This window comes from Topomyia yanbarensis, chromosome 2, assembly GCF_030247195.1.
Source record: "Topomyia yanbarensis strain Yona2022 chromosome 2, ASM3024719v1, whole genome shotgun sequence".
NCBI classification, from domain to species: Eukaryota; Metazoa; Arthropoda; class Insecta; order Diptera; family Culicidae; genus Topomyia; species Topomyia yanbarensis.
Window position 1 is genome coordinate 363,707,197 of NC_080671.1, and position 20,324 is coordinate 363,727,520.

The 20,324-nt window shown below is 42.5% G+C and overlaps 1 protein-coding gene across 1 annotated transcript in view; it reads right to left on the reverse strand.

Moving 5' to 3' along the window:
* The window catches only part of LOC131684428 (uncharacterized protein DDB_G0283357), a 452,063-nt gene that overhangs the window by 32,810 nt on the left and 398,929 nt on the right, over positions 1–20,324 (reverse strand). Inside the window, exon 4 of the mRNA XM_058967286.1 lies at positions 5,273–5,456. Coding sequence (XP_058823269.1) covers positions 5,273–5,456 — 184 coding nt within the window. The remainder of the gene's footprint in view (positions 1–5,272; positions 5,457–20,324) is intronic.

Here is a 20,324-nt window from a genome sequence, read left to right on the forward strand (position 1 = left end):
AATAACCTCAAAACATCCGTGGATCAAATCGAGCAATATTGTCCCCGTGTGATATGTTTTGACATCGTTTGTCTAAACATTTTGACAATGCTCGTACCTTCCGCAGCGGTCGGTGGGTATTGTATGCAGACCCCAGAACCGCCACCGACCCGGTTCCCGGTACATACCGCACAAAACTCTCAGCGGGAAAAGGAAACGTTAGCAGCGTGCTTACTGAGCTGTGTGTTCGTGGTGTATCGTCGCATTCGGCTACGTCGGTCGTCGTCGTCGTCGTCGACGACGACACCGGCTTTTGTTGTGTCCCCATTGCCGAGGCTGTAGCATCCTGTGCGAGATTCTGGTGAAATTGGATTACCTACACACTGATTGTGTGAGCAGTGCGCGACAGGAAATTAATCTCATTCAATTGCTCTCGATTTCATTTCGAATTCGGAGCGGTGCGGGGTGAAGGAGGATGGGGAGATTTTTTTTCCTATCCGGGATGTTTTGTTGTGTACGCGCATCAGAGATACACAGTCAGGTGTACTTCAACTGCTGATGGGCATGACGTGAATGGCATGAATGCGATCGATTCGGCGGATATGGCGCTGTCAATTTTGAATGATATTGTCGTGGTTTGATTTTTTGTTGGGAAAAGAACAGAGGGAATTTGTGTTCTGAAAATTAGGGCAAAGGATAGTCTATGTGAGTTGATTTTAACAGCTTTTCATGATTAGTTGTGAAAAACTTTTTCTTTTACTGATTATGAATGAGTCATTTTTTTCTTTTTCTGTATGTTCTAACGACATTCAATTTGCAAGAGACTGGAAGATGTGAATGCATTATTTGGAGTCATAGTACTCGAGGTAGAGCAAGAAGAAACTATAGGAAAACGGAGAATAGAAAAATAGAATATATGAACTAACTTAGAGTTCCCAAATTGCGTGGCTCGCTACATGCGTTAAAATCCCAACTTGCTTTATGTCCTCAAGTTGTTGTACAATATATGTTGGAAATGACATGTACAGTTTTCTGATACGTTAGAAGCGCACAAATAAATCTCCATCATAAACGTATAGCAGTTATGAATCTATCTCGATTTATGTAGGAAGCTAATGCTTCCATAGCGTTGGTTCAAGAACCGTACTTCCATAAAGGAAACTATATTGGAAATTACGTAACACTGCCTTCATTGCTTACAATAAGCCAGGAATGACTAACCCTCGTGAAATGCCTCGTGCTTGCATTCTTGCAAATAAAACTATTGATAAGTGTCTCATAGGGAAGCTCACAACTCGCGGTATCTGTGCAGTTACAGTTACACTGATTGTCCGTTAACACAGACAAAAAGTATATACATTGTTCAGCATATCTACCGTATAACGAGTCATTTCCTTCTGATGACTTCAAAAGCGTTATATCAAATTGTAGCAGCAATGTTCTTCCGCTCATTACCGGCAGTGATGCAAATGCTCATCATATCATTTGGGGCTGCCCAGACATCTCCCTCGGAGGCTCTGACTTATCTCTTCGACGCACACTTTCCCGGTTGTATCGATTCGGAGCTCAACAAAGTTCACAGATCTCATTCTGGTGATCCGGACTCGTGGGCGTTAGCAAGCGCATTGATTACCACTGAATCGGTTAAGTTGGCAGTCGACAGCTTTCCTCCATACAAATCACCTGGAAATGATGGAATCTTTTCCGTGCTACTACAAGAGGGATTTGATATTCTCAAACATGTCTTGAAAAAGATTATGGTTTGTCAACACTATCTTCCTCGTCTTGGTGCCCGGACATTCCGGTATTACTGAAAATGAATTGGCTGACGAATTGGCCAGGGCAGGTACAGCGATTAACTTCGTTGTTCCTGAGCACGGTCTCTCAATTTCTACAAGTTGGATAAAAGAAAAAATACGGTCTTGGGCTTCACCCGAGCACCGCAATTATTGGAGAAATCTACTAATGTGTCGGCTAGCAAAAGCTTTTCTAGCACAACCGTGCACAGTGATTTCAAAAAATATCCTATACTTTTCGAAACTCCACTGTGGAATGCTGACCACGGCTTTAATCTGCCCCTGCAGACTGGCAACTATTAAGCGCGCTGAGACATTTTCATGTGATCTTTTTGAATCCGTCTACGGAACCTCATATCGTCTGATATTCACCTGCACAGCAGTATCGCAATTGCGATTTCAAGTTTTCGGCCATCTTTACATAGACGACACCGTGTTTGGACAACTGAAACTCAGAGACATACTAAAGTTTCTTATCAAATGTGATAAAGAGCTTTAGGCTTACTCGCAGGCGAGTAGAGCTACTTGTAAGTTTAACTTACCTGATGTTTGTTTTTGCGCTGTTATTTTCCCACCCTTCCAATTCTACTCCTTCCTTCCTCCTTTTTCTTTGCTTCCGCTCAGGAAATGATGAAAAGACACAGCAAGGCACAAATCCCCGACAAACTTCGAACATGCCATTTGAGCAAATATATTCAGATTCCTGATTTCTGATAACTCTATTTTTACGTAATAATCGATTTACGTAACTTTTTTTTGCGAACTGAATTCAAAATGGCAAACAAGTTCGTAAAAAAAAGATTAAGTTCGTATAGTACAGTATGCAGTTATGTGCAATTTAACATTTTCTTAGCTAACTATTACTAATAAAAGTTGGGTATTTTGGGAATAATTTTTGACAAGTACAAGACGGGAATCGTTTTCTGAAGCCATTTTGAAATCCAAAATGGCTACTGCAGATGACAGAAATCGATGTCGCAAGCCATTTTGAAAACCAAGATGGCGACTTTAGTTCTAGTAAAACTTCATATATTTCAACAACATGAGTGCTTTTGGAAAGTAATAACTATATAGTAGTTATATAAGGAAAGATATAGCGTTGATATGGTTATAGAAAATTTTGCTCAACCGAACGTCGTCATCTTGTTCTGCAATATAACGTCACTCATCCATTTCCGTCATCTACCCGTCTAGCCCATTTCAAAAATACCTTTATGGTTAGGGTTATCGAGAAAATTGTTCAACCGGAAGTCGTCATCTGAGATTTCAAAAAAGTTCCAAACATCCATTTTCATCATCTACTTGTCTTCCCGTTTCAAAAATATCCATATTGTAAGGGATATCAAGGGATATGTTACCCAGTAGGCGTACGTACTAGGCTACCCAGAAAAAAACGAATTTTTGAAAATTCAATCGACCAACCGCTTTGTCGATTCCCGGTTCCACCAGGAGTGTCTGTACCAAATTTGGACCAAATCGCACCAATCTGGCTACCGGACAAACGTGTTCGAAGTTTGTATGATATTTTTCGACGATTTGCATGGAAAAAGCACACAAACTTGCATTTTTACCGTTAGGTGGCACTGTATACATCAGTATATAAGTGAAAATAGGAGAGATAATGTTATTACCTACAAGTTTATGGAAGACTGCAAATCAATCTAACTTACTTAGGAGAAGTTTAACAAACACGTCAGGCATACGGACGTTAGACATAAAAACATAAGGCTTAATGAAGGTTAGGTATAACATACGTTAGGCATAATGGACGCTAGGCATAATGTACGCTAAGCATAAATTATCATGTGGATGCACTACGAACAGAAACTCATTTTTCGGCGGTGATGGCCTGAACGCTCGTACTTTTTCGATTTTGTATAACTACGTTGGAAGCTGGTAAAATTCGAGACACATTTTATTCTACTGTATAAATTGTAACTCGAAGAGGTAGAGTTACAATAGAAGCATGACGAAATTGGGCTCATCATCCTTATTCCAAATCAATCTAATTCGTATTTAGTAATGGATGACACACATGTATGTTGCAATTATCCAAGAAGAAAATATTTGCCTTGAAGAACAGCTCATGAAATAAAGAATGGATTTTTTAATAATTTTTCATTCTACGAATACGTAAATGTTAATGCTTCTAGAATAATTTCCTCTCACTTTATTCAGCAGTATAATTATATTCTTGATGGCCCAATCCACGCAATTTTTTTTCAATACTTTATGAAATTAAAAAAAATGGTTGCGGTGCTCGAATAATGAATAGTGCACACTTCTTAGAAATAAGCCCCATCTTCAATTTCACCTTTGCCCTCAAGATCCACCAAGCACTGATTGTCGTCCGGTACCCGTTCGAAGATGAACCAAAATCATCCGAGACTTTCAACACGTTTCAAGAATTACCCTTACCGATCGATTGTCCTTCACGGAATCGATTAATTTCTCTCTAGGATCCCTCGATGCCTAGACAGGTAAAGTATGGCATAAAAAAGAAAACCCAATAATAAAATCGTCAACCAACCGAAATTGGATCTGAAAAGCTATATGCGCTAACCCACCCTTGTCCGCTCGCTGCCGTGACTTCTGTTCGCTGGAAGCGAAAACCTCTCGCACATAACAAGTTTCCCTCTCATCCACCCAAAACCTGCCTCTTTTCAACATTCTTGCGCGCACTGATTCGTCCTGTCCCCGACACCAACGACGGCTTCGGCTGGGTGCTGGTGGTGACGTTATGATTATGTTTATTGTTATTATGATTATATCTAGAATCTTGATTTAGAGTTAGTTCTTTTCGGAGCTGTCATTGTCGTTGGATTGGGATCTTTTTTTTTTTTTTCTCTCGCTTGCTTCGTGTGCCAGAAATTTCAAGCGCTGTATGCATAATTTGGAACTGTTTAGTCGGTTGTTGTTGTTGTTCGAATTCGGTATCTCTGCGCTTCCTGCACTCATTCCCACTCTGGGGCAGGTTTTTCGGGTTGTGCGAGGGGTAAGACACTTGAGATTCTTTTATATAACTTTATATACACGCACTCTGTCAGAATGTTGACATCCGCAATCATAAAGACGTGGAAGGGATTTGTTTTTATTCGTTTCGGTGCGGAGTTCCCTAGACCTGCCAGCGTGTGACAGCGACGGCAAGGAACAAATATGTCATTTCGAATTATTCATTTTAATTTGATTTAATATAATCTGACAAAGTAAATTAATTTTGACATGGCTCGTCTCTTCTGCATCAGGTATGTTGTGCAGGTGCATGTGTACGGAGGGAAAGAGGAGTTGCGATGGCTGAAAACGTTCATCTTTCGCCATTTAGCGGTATAGAAGACATAGACAAGAACCATGCCAGCGCGTGAATCCCCGCATTCCACAAGAAATGGCGAACGTATGGAGCTGAGATAAAAACGGATTGGATTAGAGTCCAATTGATCTTGTCGACGAGTGCTCCGGCCAGAATTGGGATGTAAATAAGCGGGAGAGACGACACTTACCTCCATGTTGTGGTGGTGATGATGGTGGTGATGCCGCATCACCAGCGGATGGTGTCCTAGGTGTACGTCCGGGTCCTCGTATGTCACCGAGTGTGCCGCCGAGACACCTGTTGCGTCCAGGTGATGCGGTGGACCCCGTGTTGGCGTTTTGCAGGGTAAGAAGTTTTGAACTTTCCGTTTGTGTCTGTTCGAGTGGAAGGAAAGAAAGGAAAAGAAATAATATTAATTGCCTCATTGAAATATAATACACAGGGAAACGCGAGAAATTGAGTTGGTACTCTACTCGGCAACTAATTAATGTCGTCGCCGTCGTTGTCGTCGTCGTCGTCATCGGATAGACGGTCGTATATGAACGTTGTTCTTGCCGCGGTGGCGGCGGCTGCGGCGGTGAGATGCGGTTCCCTACGGCCATCAAAGGCAGTTCAAAGCAACGTTCTAATTTATCAACAGAGTTGTCTCGTGACTGCGCAAAAGAGGCTTCGCTCTGCGGCTGGCAGACTGAGCGTTCGGTTCATGAAATATCGCTGTCTCATGGCTGTGATAGATGAAATTAGAGGAGAAAATGAGTTTCATACTGGGTCTAAATTTAGTGCCGGTTTTGAAAAGGTTAGCGGAGGTCCCACGGGGATTACTAATCACGTTCGGTTGACAGAAATCAATTACGCGGGACGAGGGATGCTTGGGAAGGGTCCTCAAATATGGCGTTTGTTGATGGAAGTCGTGAAAATTTAAATAAACTGATGTGTTATAGGCTGTAAACAGTTCAACGATCCGTGTCTGTGCGGGGCGATCGTTGAAATGGGATGATTGACAGAAAACTCATTGTTGAATTCCATACTTAGAATGCAAAAGGAATTTAAACGCCTATGTTGATCGTTTAAATAATGTGGAAAAGCAGCAAAGGTGTTATGATTGATAAACATCTCAACCACTATGCTATCTGGCTCTTTAGTGGAGAAAAATTTAGGTAAAAATAACAAAACAAATAGTCTTTCCGTTTTTGGAGCTAGCGTCGATCCAGTGTTAGCCTGTCACTAAGTTAGTGTCGGATTCTAATGAGACGAAGTCAAAACGAAAATTCCATAACTAATTCACATCTAAATTAGTTTATACTTTTAATATATACGAAATTAGAAAGCCAAACCCACAAGTAGAATTTTGTAGACTGGCCATAACTGGAAGGTATAGATGGAATTTTCTAGTATTTCCCCAGGCAGAATCAAGTACAACCTTTAGAAGAATGTGTTGCTGCAGAACGCTTAATCTAGGATTCGTTCAATATGTTGCTAAAGCGGATCATTATCCCGTAGAATCGTTGTGCAGAATTCCCTACTTTCATTTTCATCTCAAATTATAATTTGAAACGTTAAATTGTATAGCTTCCTTGTAATCTGAAATTGCTCGAGAAGATTAACCCCCAACATTTGGACTTGTTGTCAAATACCCAGATCATAGGCAGCTCCAACCCGCTGCCAAAGGAAGGGCTCACTTTCCTAACGAAAGATAACGTATTCTCGATTTAGAAAACTAAATTTTGCATCCTTTCTTGGCATGGTTCATTTGTGGAGAGTGGTGAATAACTGGACAAATTAGACTGTCTTTGCAAATAGCTATAGTTATGGGATTCGATTCTTTATGCTACAAATACTGCGTTGTGGAAGTTTTGGTTTCGGCCCAGCTAACCGATTTAGTTATTGTAATATATCTAACTAACAGTGTCTGGCCAGTGGACAGAAGGTCACTTAGCCGAATGGACATAAGGCCGAATGGACAGTAGGCCGAATGGACACTAGGCCGAAAGGACAGTAGGCCAAATGAACAGTAGGCCGAATGGACAGTAGGCCGAATGGACAGTAGGCCGAATGGACAGTAGGCCGAATGGACAGTAGGCCGAATGGACAGTAGGCCGAATGGACAGTAGGCCGAATGGACAGTAGGCCGAATGGACAGTAGGCCGAATGGACAGTAGGCCGAATGGACAGTAGGCCGAATGGACAGTAGGCCGAATGGACAGTAGGCCGAATGGACAGTAGGCCGAATGGACAGTAGGCCGAATGGACAGTAGGCCGAATGGACAGTAGGCCGAATGGACAGTAGGCCGAATGGACAGTAGGCCGAATGGACAGTAGGCCGAATGGACAGTAGGCCGAATGGACAGTAGGCCGAATGGACAGTAGGCCGAATGGACAGTAGGCCGAATGGACAGTAGGCCGAATGGACAGTAGGCCGAATGGACAGTAGGCCGAATGGACAGTAGGCCGAATGGACAGTAGGCCGAATGGACAGTAGGCCGAATGGACAGTAGGCCGAATGGACAGTAGGCCGAATGGACAGTAGGCCGAATGGACAGTAGGCCGAATGGACAGTAGACCGAATGGACAGTAGGCCGAATGGACAGTAGGCCGAATGGACAGTAGGCCGAATGGACAGTAGGCCGAATGGACAGTAGGCCGAATGGACAGTAGGCCGAATGGACAGTAGGCCGAAAGGACAGTAGGCCGAATGGACAGTAGGCCGAATGGACAGTAGGCCGAATGGACAGTAGGCCGAATGGACAGTACGCCGAATGGACAGTAGGCAGAATGGACAGTAGGCCGAATGGACAGTAGGCCGCATGGACACTAGGCCGAATGGTCAGTAGGCCGAACGGACAGCAGACCGAATGGACAATAGGCCGAGTACACATTATGCCGAATGGGGATTAAGCCGAAAGGCAAGAAACCGAATACTTAGCAGAGAGGAGCAAAATAAGGCGAAGCTTATGTTGCGGAGCTTTCGGAGTTATTCAATTTGAGTTAAATTTTCATCTCGGGATTAGTCGAATCTCTTATTGTTTTATTTCTGGAAAATAAAAATATTTTTTCAGTTCCTTCACATTTATAATGTATATTTTCATAGAAATATATAGGTTACCCTAATTGCGTGCGTCTACACTGTGTCCCCAGCCAAATACGGATGCTATTGACTTCCGCCAATTTCGCATAAAGCCAAACATTCGTGACAAAGCCGAACAAAACATTTACTGAAGGTGAAAATGGAGGTTAGGCTTACGGAAAACGCCTTTCCACCATGTCAACAAATTTACCCATGCGAAACCAGACAGTTGCATAACAACATGTAACACGCGGTTGCTTGTGACAACGCAATAATAAAGATCTTCATTTATACGGAATGTTCGGCTACAAGACTGATAAACCTCACTTTCACCGTGTCTATTAAAAGATTCACGTCACATTTGGAAGAAATAAAATTAATTGCGAAGGGCGCATCTGCGAGCTACTTTCCGGTATTTCAAATGGTGTTGTTGTAGTTAGAATCCGGGTGGATCGACCTATTTCCTCCTACCTGTCCCTTCACGTACAAAACATAATGCAATATTACCATTACTGATTTTCACATCTACCGCCTCCAATACCATTACCTGAATCACCAACTATTGCCAAGTTTGTGGCTGCTAAATTAGTCATGAAATTTGCGTTGTGGCCACAGCTGATGGCAAAAGCCGCGTCAAGTACCTCAAAATCAACAGCCAGCACCATCCTTTGCGAAATTCACACTCGTGATCCGCACGAGTAAGAAACAAAGAAGAAATCGGACGCTCACTAACACGAAGGCTGTAACCATGATGATGCCACGGAAGTGTAAGAGATTGAAATGAATTGAGCCGAGTCAAATACACGAATAATATACCAAATAAAAAAGTGTAAGTTATATAGAACGTTGAACACAGAAATGTGTACTTTATCGCTAGTGATTGTCTCGTTTAGCAAAACTCGGATAGATATTGGGCAGAGCAAAGTTTTTTTTAACCTGTGTGGTAACCTGTGAATTGCAAAACTAATTTTAAATTCTTATTTTTTATTTTGAAGCTTCACATTTTGACTATTAAATTAGCAGGCTGGGATCGGCATAGAGCGTCCTGTGGTGTTCTCTCATGGCGATCATCTCGGTGAGCAAGGATGCAAAATGCCTTCCTTTTTCTGCGGCTGTAATTTTTCTGTCTACATTCTCATTTCTCTTTCGACGCTGCTGTCCTTCGCTATTGCAGGACACCCAGTCTGTAAGCAAAGCAGTAACATGACAAAGAAATACTGCCCCCAGTACAGCCACCAGAAGCGAGCGGTACAGCTTCTCTTTCCTTATTTTACACTTTTTAATATTTTTAATCTATTCAATACTTTGAATCACAAACGACGACAATAAATGCGGTTCGTTTACGCCACGACCGGCATCAACGCTTTCGTGTGCGGGCCTCTCCCTTTGACTAGGCAGAGAAAAGTGTACAAAGCGAGAGAACAAACTTTACTACGCCACACTCTCACCGAACAGTCGGAGTACAGCAGCAAAACAAAAATGTATTCTACTGCTCTACGGGAATATGTACTCGGTTTGGCTACCGTTCTGGCAAGAGCTGTAGTGATGCGTCGCTGTAGCGGGCTGTACGGCTTGTGCAAATGTAAATATACCGAACAAAAATGTAGTTTACCAGTACCTTTGGCATCCCTGTCGCTGAGACGATGTTTGGGGAGAACGATCGGGTGTCTTTCGTCAACAGGTTTTCCAGTATCGTGAAGCCGGCTGCCGACACGAATAATGCTGTCCGCGAGTGTCGGGTGCAGATACCGATTGAGCAGAGTGCGGTCAATGTCAAGAGCCATAAACGGGTCGACAAGAATTGGTTCGTGATTCTTGCGGTGAAGACAGTTATCGGCGATACGCCGAAGAAGTGTGCAGTAGCTGACGGAGATTGGAGCACCGATCGACGATATCTGACTGATTCTTCGCTCACGATCGCAAGGGATATAGCCCGTCGGAACTCCGATTGGTCTGAGTTTGACTTCACCGTACTTCGCGGACTAAGGAACGAATATGGGTTTCAGCCACTGCCGTCCGTTCCACCACACTGTAATGGCAAGGAGTTCACCATGGCGCATTCCTCGAGAAACGAGATCGGCGGAGTTGTCTTCGGATGGGTCATGATTCCAAACGGTGTGAGAGGTCAGCTCTTGGATTTCAGCCACTCGGTTGGCTACAAACGTCTTCCATGTCGATGGAGTGGCTTATATCCAGCTCAAGACGATGGAAGAATCGGTCAATAGATATGTGGTGGCGATGACGTCGATACTGTACTGAGCTTGTCACAGAACTGCGCATAGGTCGGGGCATGAGTTCCCATCGGAGCGACCTTGGACTTGAAAATAAACAGGCGAACTGTACAAGAGCTATCGGCAGATATTGACAGGAGATAGATGTATGCGCCATATGAAAACTCCGAAGCGTCGCTGAACCTGTGAATCTCTAAGGACGTAATACATGGCGAGAAAGTCGAAGGCGAACAAGTACCAGAAACTTCGTGCCGTTCGTGAGCAAATCCGTTAGACACGGTTATTTCCCAGTTAAGATGGAGTTTCCAAAGACTCTGCAGTATGATTTTCGCCTTTGCAATGGTCGGTCCAATCGAACCTAAGGGATTGAAAAGAACAATGTATTCCTTCTAATTCGGCGTCTTGAACGAAAGGAAATCGGTCGACTGCTCCCAGCGGAGGCTCCAACGGAATGGTATCAAGAACAGCTTGACAATTTCAAGACCATTGTCGAAGAAGAAGTTCTGCGCAAGCGAGCATTGCAATGAGCTGTTTGCAGGTAACGGCGAGACATTCAGCTTCATCTGAACTGGACAGCAAATTGTCGACGTAGAAGTCGTGGCGGACAGCGGGTTCTGCTAGCGGAAAATCTTGCCCTTCATCATCGGCGAGCTTCTGCAGCACTTTAGTTGCCAGAAATTGGGCACTGTTTGTGCCCGAGGTAGGTAACGGTGCGGAGTTGGCAACTCTTCAGTGGAGCCTCAGGATCGTCGCGCCAGAGAATGCGCTGCAAAATCTGCCAGTACATTATTTCATTGTTCGCAGATATCACGAACTGATGAACTCGAAAACGTAGAACAATCGTAGCTGGAGTGGCCATGGATTATGAGACCAAGAAGCAGGACGAATTCAAGCGGCATAATGCGTCGAATACGGTACGAAGCTTTGTAGTGGTGCTGTCGAGTTTCATCACAGCATGGTGTAGAAGGAAGTACTGCGGTTGCACGTCGATTTCATTGGGGCCAATCTCTCGCATACGTCCCAATCTCACGCACTCGTAGCTGAACTGCTGATACATCGCCTTCTTGTCGGGATTCGCACCGAGTGAGCCTTCCAGAGAGAAGTAGTGACGGGTGATATTGTATTTGTTGTCCTTTAAATATCAAAGCAGTTCGTCATGCTTGGGAAGCTTGGCGACCTAGCGGCCGTCGGAGTTGTGGGTGGTGTTCTTGACGAAATGTTCCTCGCAGTATCATTCCGACGGAACGACTTTGTACCGTGGACTTCTATGAGGTTCAGAATAGGTTGACCAATTAATCGATTGAGCAAGGATTACTGAACTGGAAATTGAATCACTGTAATCGTGGTTCTCCAATGAATACTCTCCGGATACGACCCAACCGGATTTTGTATTCTGCAGTAGCGGTAACTCTTCTCCGACCGATATTCCGCCGTATCGAAGAGCTCGAAAGAAATGGCTCAGAATCATGTCGATGTCGCCAGTAACGGCGAAAGTTGGATCTGCAAGTTCCACGTGCTTTGGGATCGGCCAGTGGCTTCTACCATCGATCGACTGGGGCAGCTTCACGGTAATGGAAGACAAAACGAGCTTGGAGCTTTGTACGGAGAAGGGAGTGATTCGAGAGGAGACGGTTATCGTGGTCCGGTGTTCAACCAGCGTTGTGGTGATTCCAATTCCGCTTTTCGGACTGGCATGCGGTATCCGGATCCGTAGAAGCTGCAGTCGTTCACAAACAACCCCAGAAACAAAGTTGCGTTGGGGAGCACAGTCCAGCAAGCAACGAGCGGTGACGATGCGACCTCTGCCCTTACGGACGTTCACTAGCGCAGTTGGAAGGACAACGGTTCCAGGAATCACTTCACCAGAGGGTGATACGAGGGCAGTCTGTAGACGCAGAGTTGGGCGAGACAAATTAAAGTCGAAAACAGATGCGACCCGGTAATGGCTTCGATGATGAACTTTCTTCGGACGTGCCTGTCAATGACATAACCCAAAACGTTGGAAAATGTTTGAACCGCGGTATCAACATCTTCGGGCTCCAGAATATTTAGCCAATGGAGAGTAGAGAAGAGGTCTGCGATACTGTGACGATCAGCTTTGTGGGAGTCATAAGAGACGATGACCGGACGAACATTGTAATCGTGCGCCAGGGTGCGACCAATCGTGGCGATCAACGGTTGGTGATGTGCTACTTGTTTCACTAGAGTAGAGGAAGCCTTCACTACTGATGTAGCAGAAACCAGATCGCTGACAACCTAAAGATCATGGTAGTGGTTATTCTCGTTGTCGGTAGGATTTATTTGTAGTAACGTGGCTGAGCTGTAGCTGTCAAGAAGCCTCGCCGCCCCTGAGTGAATAATGGTATGATCGGAATCTGGGTAAAGAAATTCAACGCGGGAAGATTTCTACGAAATGCTGGGGAGATTGAAATCTCCTAGTACGATGATCTCATCAACCGATCTTCGAGGTTGGTAAAAACTGAGCTGCAGTGCGCGTCAACATATTCGATGTTACGGACTCGGTCGGGTGGGACGTACAACGCACACATGTACAACTTACGGTCATCAAGCTCGATTATCGTCCAGCAAAGTCTTTTCAACAACTCATGCCTTCAATCTGCTACTAATACACCACCTCCAGTAGATTTACGGCTATTTATAAGGTCCCGGTCGCAACTAAAATTCTCATATTCAGTACCGAACACCTGACTGGAAAGCGTGTCATCGTTTAACCACGTTTCGACGAAGACGATGATATCAAAACTATTACCAGAGACTGCAAGGCGATATTCCTCAACGGTTGAATTGATACCACCAACGTTTTGGTAGTATAGTCCCGTCGTTGGCCAAGGCTGGAAGTCGAAGAGTTTTGAGGCAAAGAAGAGCTCACAGATGCTTTATGCTTGCCTGCTGTAGGTTTGCGGAAGACCTCTCGTCCCAACTTCGCCATAGGACCGGGACGGCTGTTGATCGCTGACTGGAAGGCTCGAGTGGGATGGGGGGACTAAGGGCTTCTTCAGGACTGGTGGCAAGTGTGCGTCCCGGTGACTGGGAAACCGGGGATCGTACTCAATGTCGTTGCGCTAGGTACCACTCGCGGACGGCAGCGGGTCACTGACCTGAAAGGAGGCTTCTGGTACCGATAGGAACTTTGCGCAATTGACGGTGAGCTGGAAACGAAGAACATTTCGGTCCTAGAAAGTTGCGAAGTAGATGGATACTTGCCGTAGTAGGAAGTTTGGAAGACCCTTTTTCCACTCCCACACACAGGGCCTGGACGACTAGCAAATGCTGGCTGCAGTAGCTGGACTGTGGTGGGGGGATCGAGGGCTTCCATAGTACGAGCGGTGGTGCATCCCGGAGGCCTATGTAACCTACTGACGAAATCTAATATGCAACAATTCGTGCACATTCAATCTATGGGAACCAGTACTGGATTTAAAAATGCAAACAGTTACATCTACTTGAAATGAAGATATTTATTCGAGAAACTGTTGAAAAAATGATCAAAGTTCCCCCGTTTTATGGTATGTACATTGTACATAAAATTTCATTTCATTTCAGGTTCATGTTGCGGATAAAAGATAAGTATTGAACAGCCTTGGTACTACACTTCGTATCGAAAGTTGAACTTCCGTTTCGATTGACTTCATAGTCGATTCTTAATGCACAAAGCAATTGCAGGGCTAGTGTTACGATCCTGTTGATCACCAAGAATCTTTCCTGGCTGGTGCTCTGAGGCACCAAGCCAGGGCCAGCCTTGAAAATTATTTAATTTAAATAGAACATATCATACAATTATGTTACGGTGATGCCTCAGAGCTAGTAATAGTGGTAAGACGCCAGATCGCGAAAAAAGAAGTGAAATCGTTTCTCTGCATCTACAAATCGCCTGCCAGATCAGAAGATTTAGAGTGATTTTCCACTTTCTCTTCGTTAGATCAATCTACGAATATTTTATTGCTCGTTTCGATTTAGCGTGTTCTACAATGGGTAAACGTGCAGTCTAGAACACCTTGTACTTTCTAGAACTGTCAGGTATTGTCATATTCACATGAATATTTTGAACTCTTGAATATCCATTGTTGTAACTAGATTAAATTGTAAATGCAAAATTGCAATACAATAATCAAAATCAAATTCGAAATCAAGAATCGGTTGATATACTATATATCCTTTCTTGTGATAGAGAACATATTGTTGGGATTTAGTTTCTATTTGAAATTGTATTCATTAAGATATTTTCCAAATTTCATTCAGTTTCTGGTGACTATCCCAAGTCATCAGAATTAACACTTTTGAGCAATAAATTATTAAGCCTCTCCCGAAACAGCATCCTGGCTACCTGAATTTGACCCTGCAACCTTATCGATTCCGTCGATATGCGATGTTCAATTACCCCACATTGGAGCTGCACAGGAAAATTACCCGGTTAAAACGATAAACATTCCAAAAACACTGGCGTTCTGTGAAACAGTTTTCCGAAAGCAAATATTTGCTGCAACCCTTTGAAGCCAAATTTAATTTTCAGTGCTAATGACTTATAACAAATTTGCACACTCCTTCCCGGTGAATGTGTGTCAAACGGATTTCACTCCCGTCAGAACCTGTCACGCCGTTAGATACAAACCGCTGCAATACTGCGGCTTCCTGCCCCGTCCATCAATCCCAGCCAGCTGTGAGGGATCGAACACTCAACACCTGAACTATGCATAAGCTCCGCAAACTCGATTATGGCAAAAGTTACTCCATCAACTGGCAACACAAACTATTTTCCCGATAAACCACGATTCATTTCGCTCAGATCTCGTCTGCCACAAATCTGCTGCAGACGTTCGATCCAGCCGCTGCCACTGTTGCTGATCGAGACCGAAACCTCCCAGATATGTATGAAAGTATGAGCAAACTTTTCCACAGGACGGGTGGCGTTGTCGTAGTCGGTCGTTGCGACAACAAGAGGACGGCCGGCAGCTAACGATAACGAGCTAACTTTCATCTTATTTGCCGCATGACAGAACCCATCGATATATCCGTTCCAAACGGCAATGCTGTACGGGTCGGGTTGGTGGGTGGCATACCCGGGCGGCAGGTTTTCGACAGATTGTGTTTGAGTAGGTATGTGTGTGTGAGAGATAGAGTGTGTGGTACGGAAAATTGCTCAAAGAATCGCATAAAATCAAAATCATATCAAACCAATATCGGAAACGACATAGATGTGACAGAGTGCGAGAGAGACAGGAAAGCCCGAACCCCCACTTCGAGAAAGGAGCAAAGTGATTTGATAAAAAGTCAATCCATAAAGAAAGCTCTTGGTTCCGCTTTGGCCTGAAAGTGAGGCAGCATAAGGTTGGGGAAGTAGTGCCGGTGTGCGAGGCGACCGGTTATAAATATATCCTGAAGCTGAATGTCAACTCTTTGCAATCGGGTTTAAGCCTGTCCGCCGCACCGGCCGAGGAACGGGGAAACGGGGTGGAAGAAACTTTTTTCCACGAGCTTTCCTTTATCCGTGCGTCCGGCCGACTGTCGTTTTGATTAGTCTTTGACAGAATGGCTTTCGATGGGAATAGGATTTGGTCCCTAGAGCGGCAAGAGTGAGCAAGAGAGAGGGACAGAGAGGAATTTGACCACGATTTGTAGCCTACGGAGTTTGAAGGATGAGGAATTCGGATCGGAAAGATTGTGGACTTTCCGGTTGCTTTTTGATGAATTTCTGCAAATGTTCGCAAATATTTCCGGCGGGTAATTGATATCTGTCTGAGTGATGCTACTATTTTTCGAACCCGTATTTAATGTGTGTCGAAGAATTGATAATATTGAAGGCAGTCCAAATGCCAACTTACTTGCGATTACTCTAACCACGCTTTGGTATCCACCGTGGTGTCAAGTTGTTCACCATCACAGCAGCTGTTCTGACTTTTCTTTCACTTTCGTGCAGAGGTATGTATGTTTACCGACACTTTACCGCACAAATCCCCAAGCATCTTGGTTTGTTGTACACCACGACTCACGAGACAAGAAAGGATTCAATTAAGAAGATTAAAGCTCCACGTTCCAGCCCGCAAGTGGATTTGGTCTTGTGTGTGTATGAGCTTGCGTGTGCGATTGTGTGTCAGTAAAGCCGTGAGCCAGAGCGGTTTGTCAGGCGTGTAATCCTTTTGATGAACCTAACCTCTAGCGAGAAGTTTGCCTTACCTAGGTACTTGACGGTTCCCCATCGTTGTGCTCGCTCTTTCTTGCTGCATTCCAACCGATGCGGCGTTGTTTGCTTGAGAAAAGTGGATATTTTCCCTTGAGAAGGTAAACTGGGAAAGGAAGCGGACTTTTTTTTCTTCTTGAAAGTATGCGATCTACTCAATTTCGCTTCCGGATAGGAAGAAATTTAATAGAATTAATTTATTGGGGGTGCACGGCAGAAAAAACTTTCGTTTTGTGTGTTGACAAAGTTTATCTTTTCCTTCGCTGTTTTTCTACAGAAAATATAAAACGGCCAACGGCCTGCTGCCTTGGTTTTGTTAGCTTAAGCCGTTCCTTTATTCTAAGTGGGTGGCACTGGGCGGTTCTAAAGTTTTTGCGATTGAAGATTAGGCTATCCCAGAAGACGTCGCCGGGATTCAAAACATACATTAAACATCTTGAATAAAATTTGGGGAAATTTACCGCAGGCTAAAAAATCTCACATAATTAAGATCCGATCCGGATGCTTGGCAAACGATTACAACTACATTAGTAAGGACCAGAGAGACAATCCAAGCAATTCGACTAACTTTTTCACAACTGGTCAGCTTTTCCTATCGCACAGCGATAAGGTGGAAAGCAATAGTTCCCGGTAAGCTAGAGGATTTTCCTGAAACAATATTTGCTGTAGGAATTAAAGACTGTTCCGTTGCGGCTAAAGCAATCCCTTGGGTAGCATCTGGGTGGCAGAGAGAAGCATCTCGAGGTTGGCTTGCCCGGATTTCACAATCCGGATGTTGTTTTACAAATTATCCAGCTAACAAATTCCAAAGAAGATTCAACGTATGTTTCTTTCAGGTACATATCGCATAACAAATTTGATAAGGGTCTCAGCCATGAGGGCAGTTTTGGGGGCTAAATAAAAATGGCACCAGGACAAATTTGAACCATTATGGAAACATTTATTTTTCGTGATTATTTCCTCATCCAGATAGGAATTCGGAATTGTGTAAGTGGAAGCAGTTATTAGAATTCAGTTTTCATAAAATTCGCTTATAAAGATTTCGTTAATCCGTGCAATAATTATACCGAATAGAATTAGATATTATTGCCGTTCACTTGCCGCGTTTTTTTAATTTAGTATTTCTGTCGTAACTACGACTAAACCTTCAATACAGTTGTCCCATTTTAAATTTTTGAATGAAGCAGGAAGTAGAGTTTTTGAGTGGCAGTAGCCTGCATTTCAATGGACAGAATTGCACAATGTTTGCACTAATCACTCAAAAAATGTGTACTAACTTTTTATTAAATTTCAAAGTATGTGTGATTTCTAAAAATACAAATGATTCCTGATTTTCAGACAATCTTTCGAAAGCGACGTGTAAAAAACAAATTTTCCAGCCCATTTTAAACAAAGGCATCAGTATCGATTACCTAGAAACTATGTCCGGTATGTTCGTTTTGTACCTTTTGTTGATTGCTGAGCGAATGAGCAACATGATGATAAACGTGGTATTTTCAGGTAACCTTTAACCTTTTTCAAGGACCCTAAAAAGGAGTTTATAATGCGTGTCAATTTTTTACATGAGAGCTGACGGTACCGTGGTAAAGTGGGACAAGCCTGTCTTTGCTGTGAGACATATTGGTAGACTTGAGCGACTCGTAATAATGCTGGTTAAGCTCGACTCCTGCCAGCAGAAGACAAAAGATATGTCCGTAAGATTTTAGGCCTGTTTATAATAATGATCCTGTCACTTCACCATAGCGTCTGATGATTGAACTAAATAGTTCGATCATATTTTGGTTGTTTTCATATAACTTTCAAATGGGTTACAATATCGCTTTGATGTCAAAGAGAAAGTTAAAGGAAGTTTTAACAACCTTTGGAAGAACTTATTGTTGTTGATGGAGAATCGCGAATAACTTATAAAAAGGTCATAATAAAACAAAATAATTGTGCTGTTAAAATAAAATTTAAAATATCTCGAGAACTAGTACATTTCAGAAAATTTTTGTTATTAGTATTTTGATTTAAAAGGGTGTTGAGAATCATATTAAAAAAATGGAATTTTTGACTGCAAATAGTATGAATTATGAAAATATGTCAAAAGTGGTTGTTAGGAAAACTTTTTCATTGAAAGCTTCTCCATGATCCAAATACACTGAAAAAGTTTCTTTTACATCTTTAAAACGATAAACATTTCCGGGGTATACAAAAGATTATTGTTTCGGTTCATATTCCTCGTCGGCAAACAGAACCTCTGTGCTTACTATCACTCGGTATAAGCCAGTGGTTTAGTGTTCACGCAAGACGTGTGACTTTTTGGAATTTAGTGTCTAACTAGTACTAATTTGGGTACTAGTTCAGATACATAGTCTAACTGGACACCCAGATGGTGCTAGTTACTGACGAGGAGAATCCGAAACACTAAAACAAAAAAACCATACTTTATGTAAGGCATGTGCCCTCAAGCACATGAAATTGGTCTTGTCCAAAATTTTTTCCCACTTGGGAATTTTTGCATGATAAACATTAGATTTTTGACTTTTTATGATGGGGTAACACGAATAACTTTAAAAATATTCACACGAATTAACTGTTTATGTTGGAACAAAATTCCAAATATATCTCTAGAACTATCGCATTTTACCGATAAGTTCTCCATCATATAATCACATTCAAAATGTTTCTTTTCTCTTTTGGTTTTTGTTGACGGAATATGAAAAATCAGAAAAAAATGGTTTTTTTGCGATTTAAATTTTTAACACAATTTTTTATTTTTATGAAAAATGACACAATATTTTTTTCAGCATATATTTTTTTAGTACAGAAATATTCATTCTCTGTAATTTGATCTTAGAAAGTTTTGCTGTGTAAAATACAGTAATCGAACAAAAAAAATTGAAATTAATGCACGTAGAAATGTCTACGTTCTTTTAACAAATTGCTCTTGAGTCAAAATAATCTTACTGATAGTGGAAAATGTGGTGAAATTTGTAAAGTTTCATTGGAATCTAAGATGGTCGTTCACGATTTTTAAAATTTTCAGACGGATCTTCGTGAAATTCCTCAAATGTGACTACATATCAGTAGGAATAAAAGAGGAAAAAGGAAAAAATATCATTATATTTGAATCTTAAATCTCACATAATTTCTATTTTTTTTAAAGCGTCGAAAGAGATTCGCCATCGAAGACTCCGACTTTCCGTGAAAAAAATGTGTATGATTTTTAAATTCACTCGGAGCATATCTGATCTTCATTCTGATCAAAGATTTCGTATCAACTGACGCAGAAATTTTCAGCCATGACAGATAGCTTGAAAGTTCGCAGAGATACGCTCAGAATTGTGATATCCTGTCTAAAGCAAGCAAACGACGTTACCGGCGACAAGTATTTTATGACTATCGCTTATGCATACATGCCTGTCCATAATATTAAGATCGATGGTGTGGTAACCCATTTGAATTTGACATGCGTAAATCTAGTGAAGCAAGAGGTTGGCTTTTTCAAGCACTCCTTGCTTCAGTCAGCGAAGATTTTGAATTGCAATCGCACGGTACGGGACAAAATTGTATGTTTATTTTGTGAACTTGTTGACTTTTATCGGTGAAAAAGAAACGACAAAATTTTTCTTCATTTTTATACGTAACGTTTCGGCTTACTGTTCTTCAGCCATCGCCGGGCGGCTGTAAACTTTTATTTAGCATTGACATTAACATCAATTTGTTAAAAAAAAATACAATCTTAGAAAAATTGTATGTTCTTTCAATC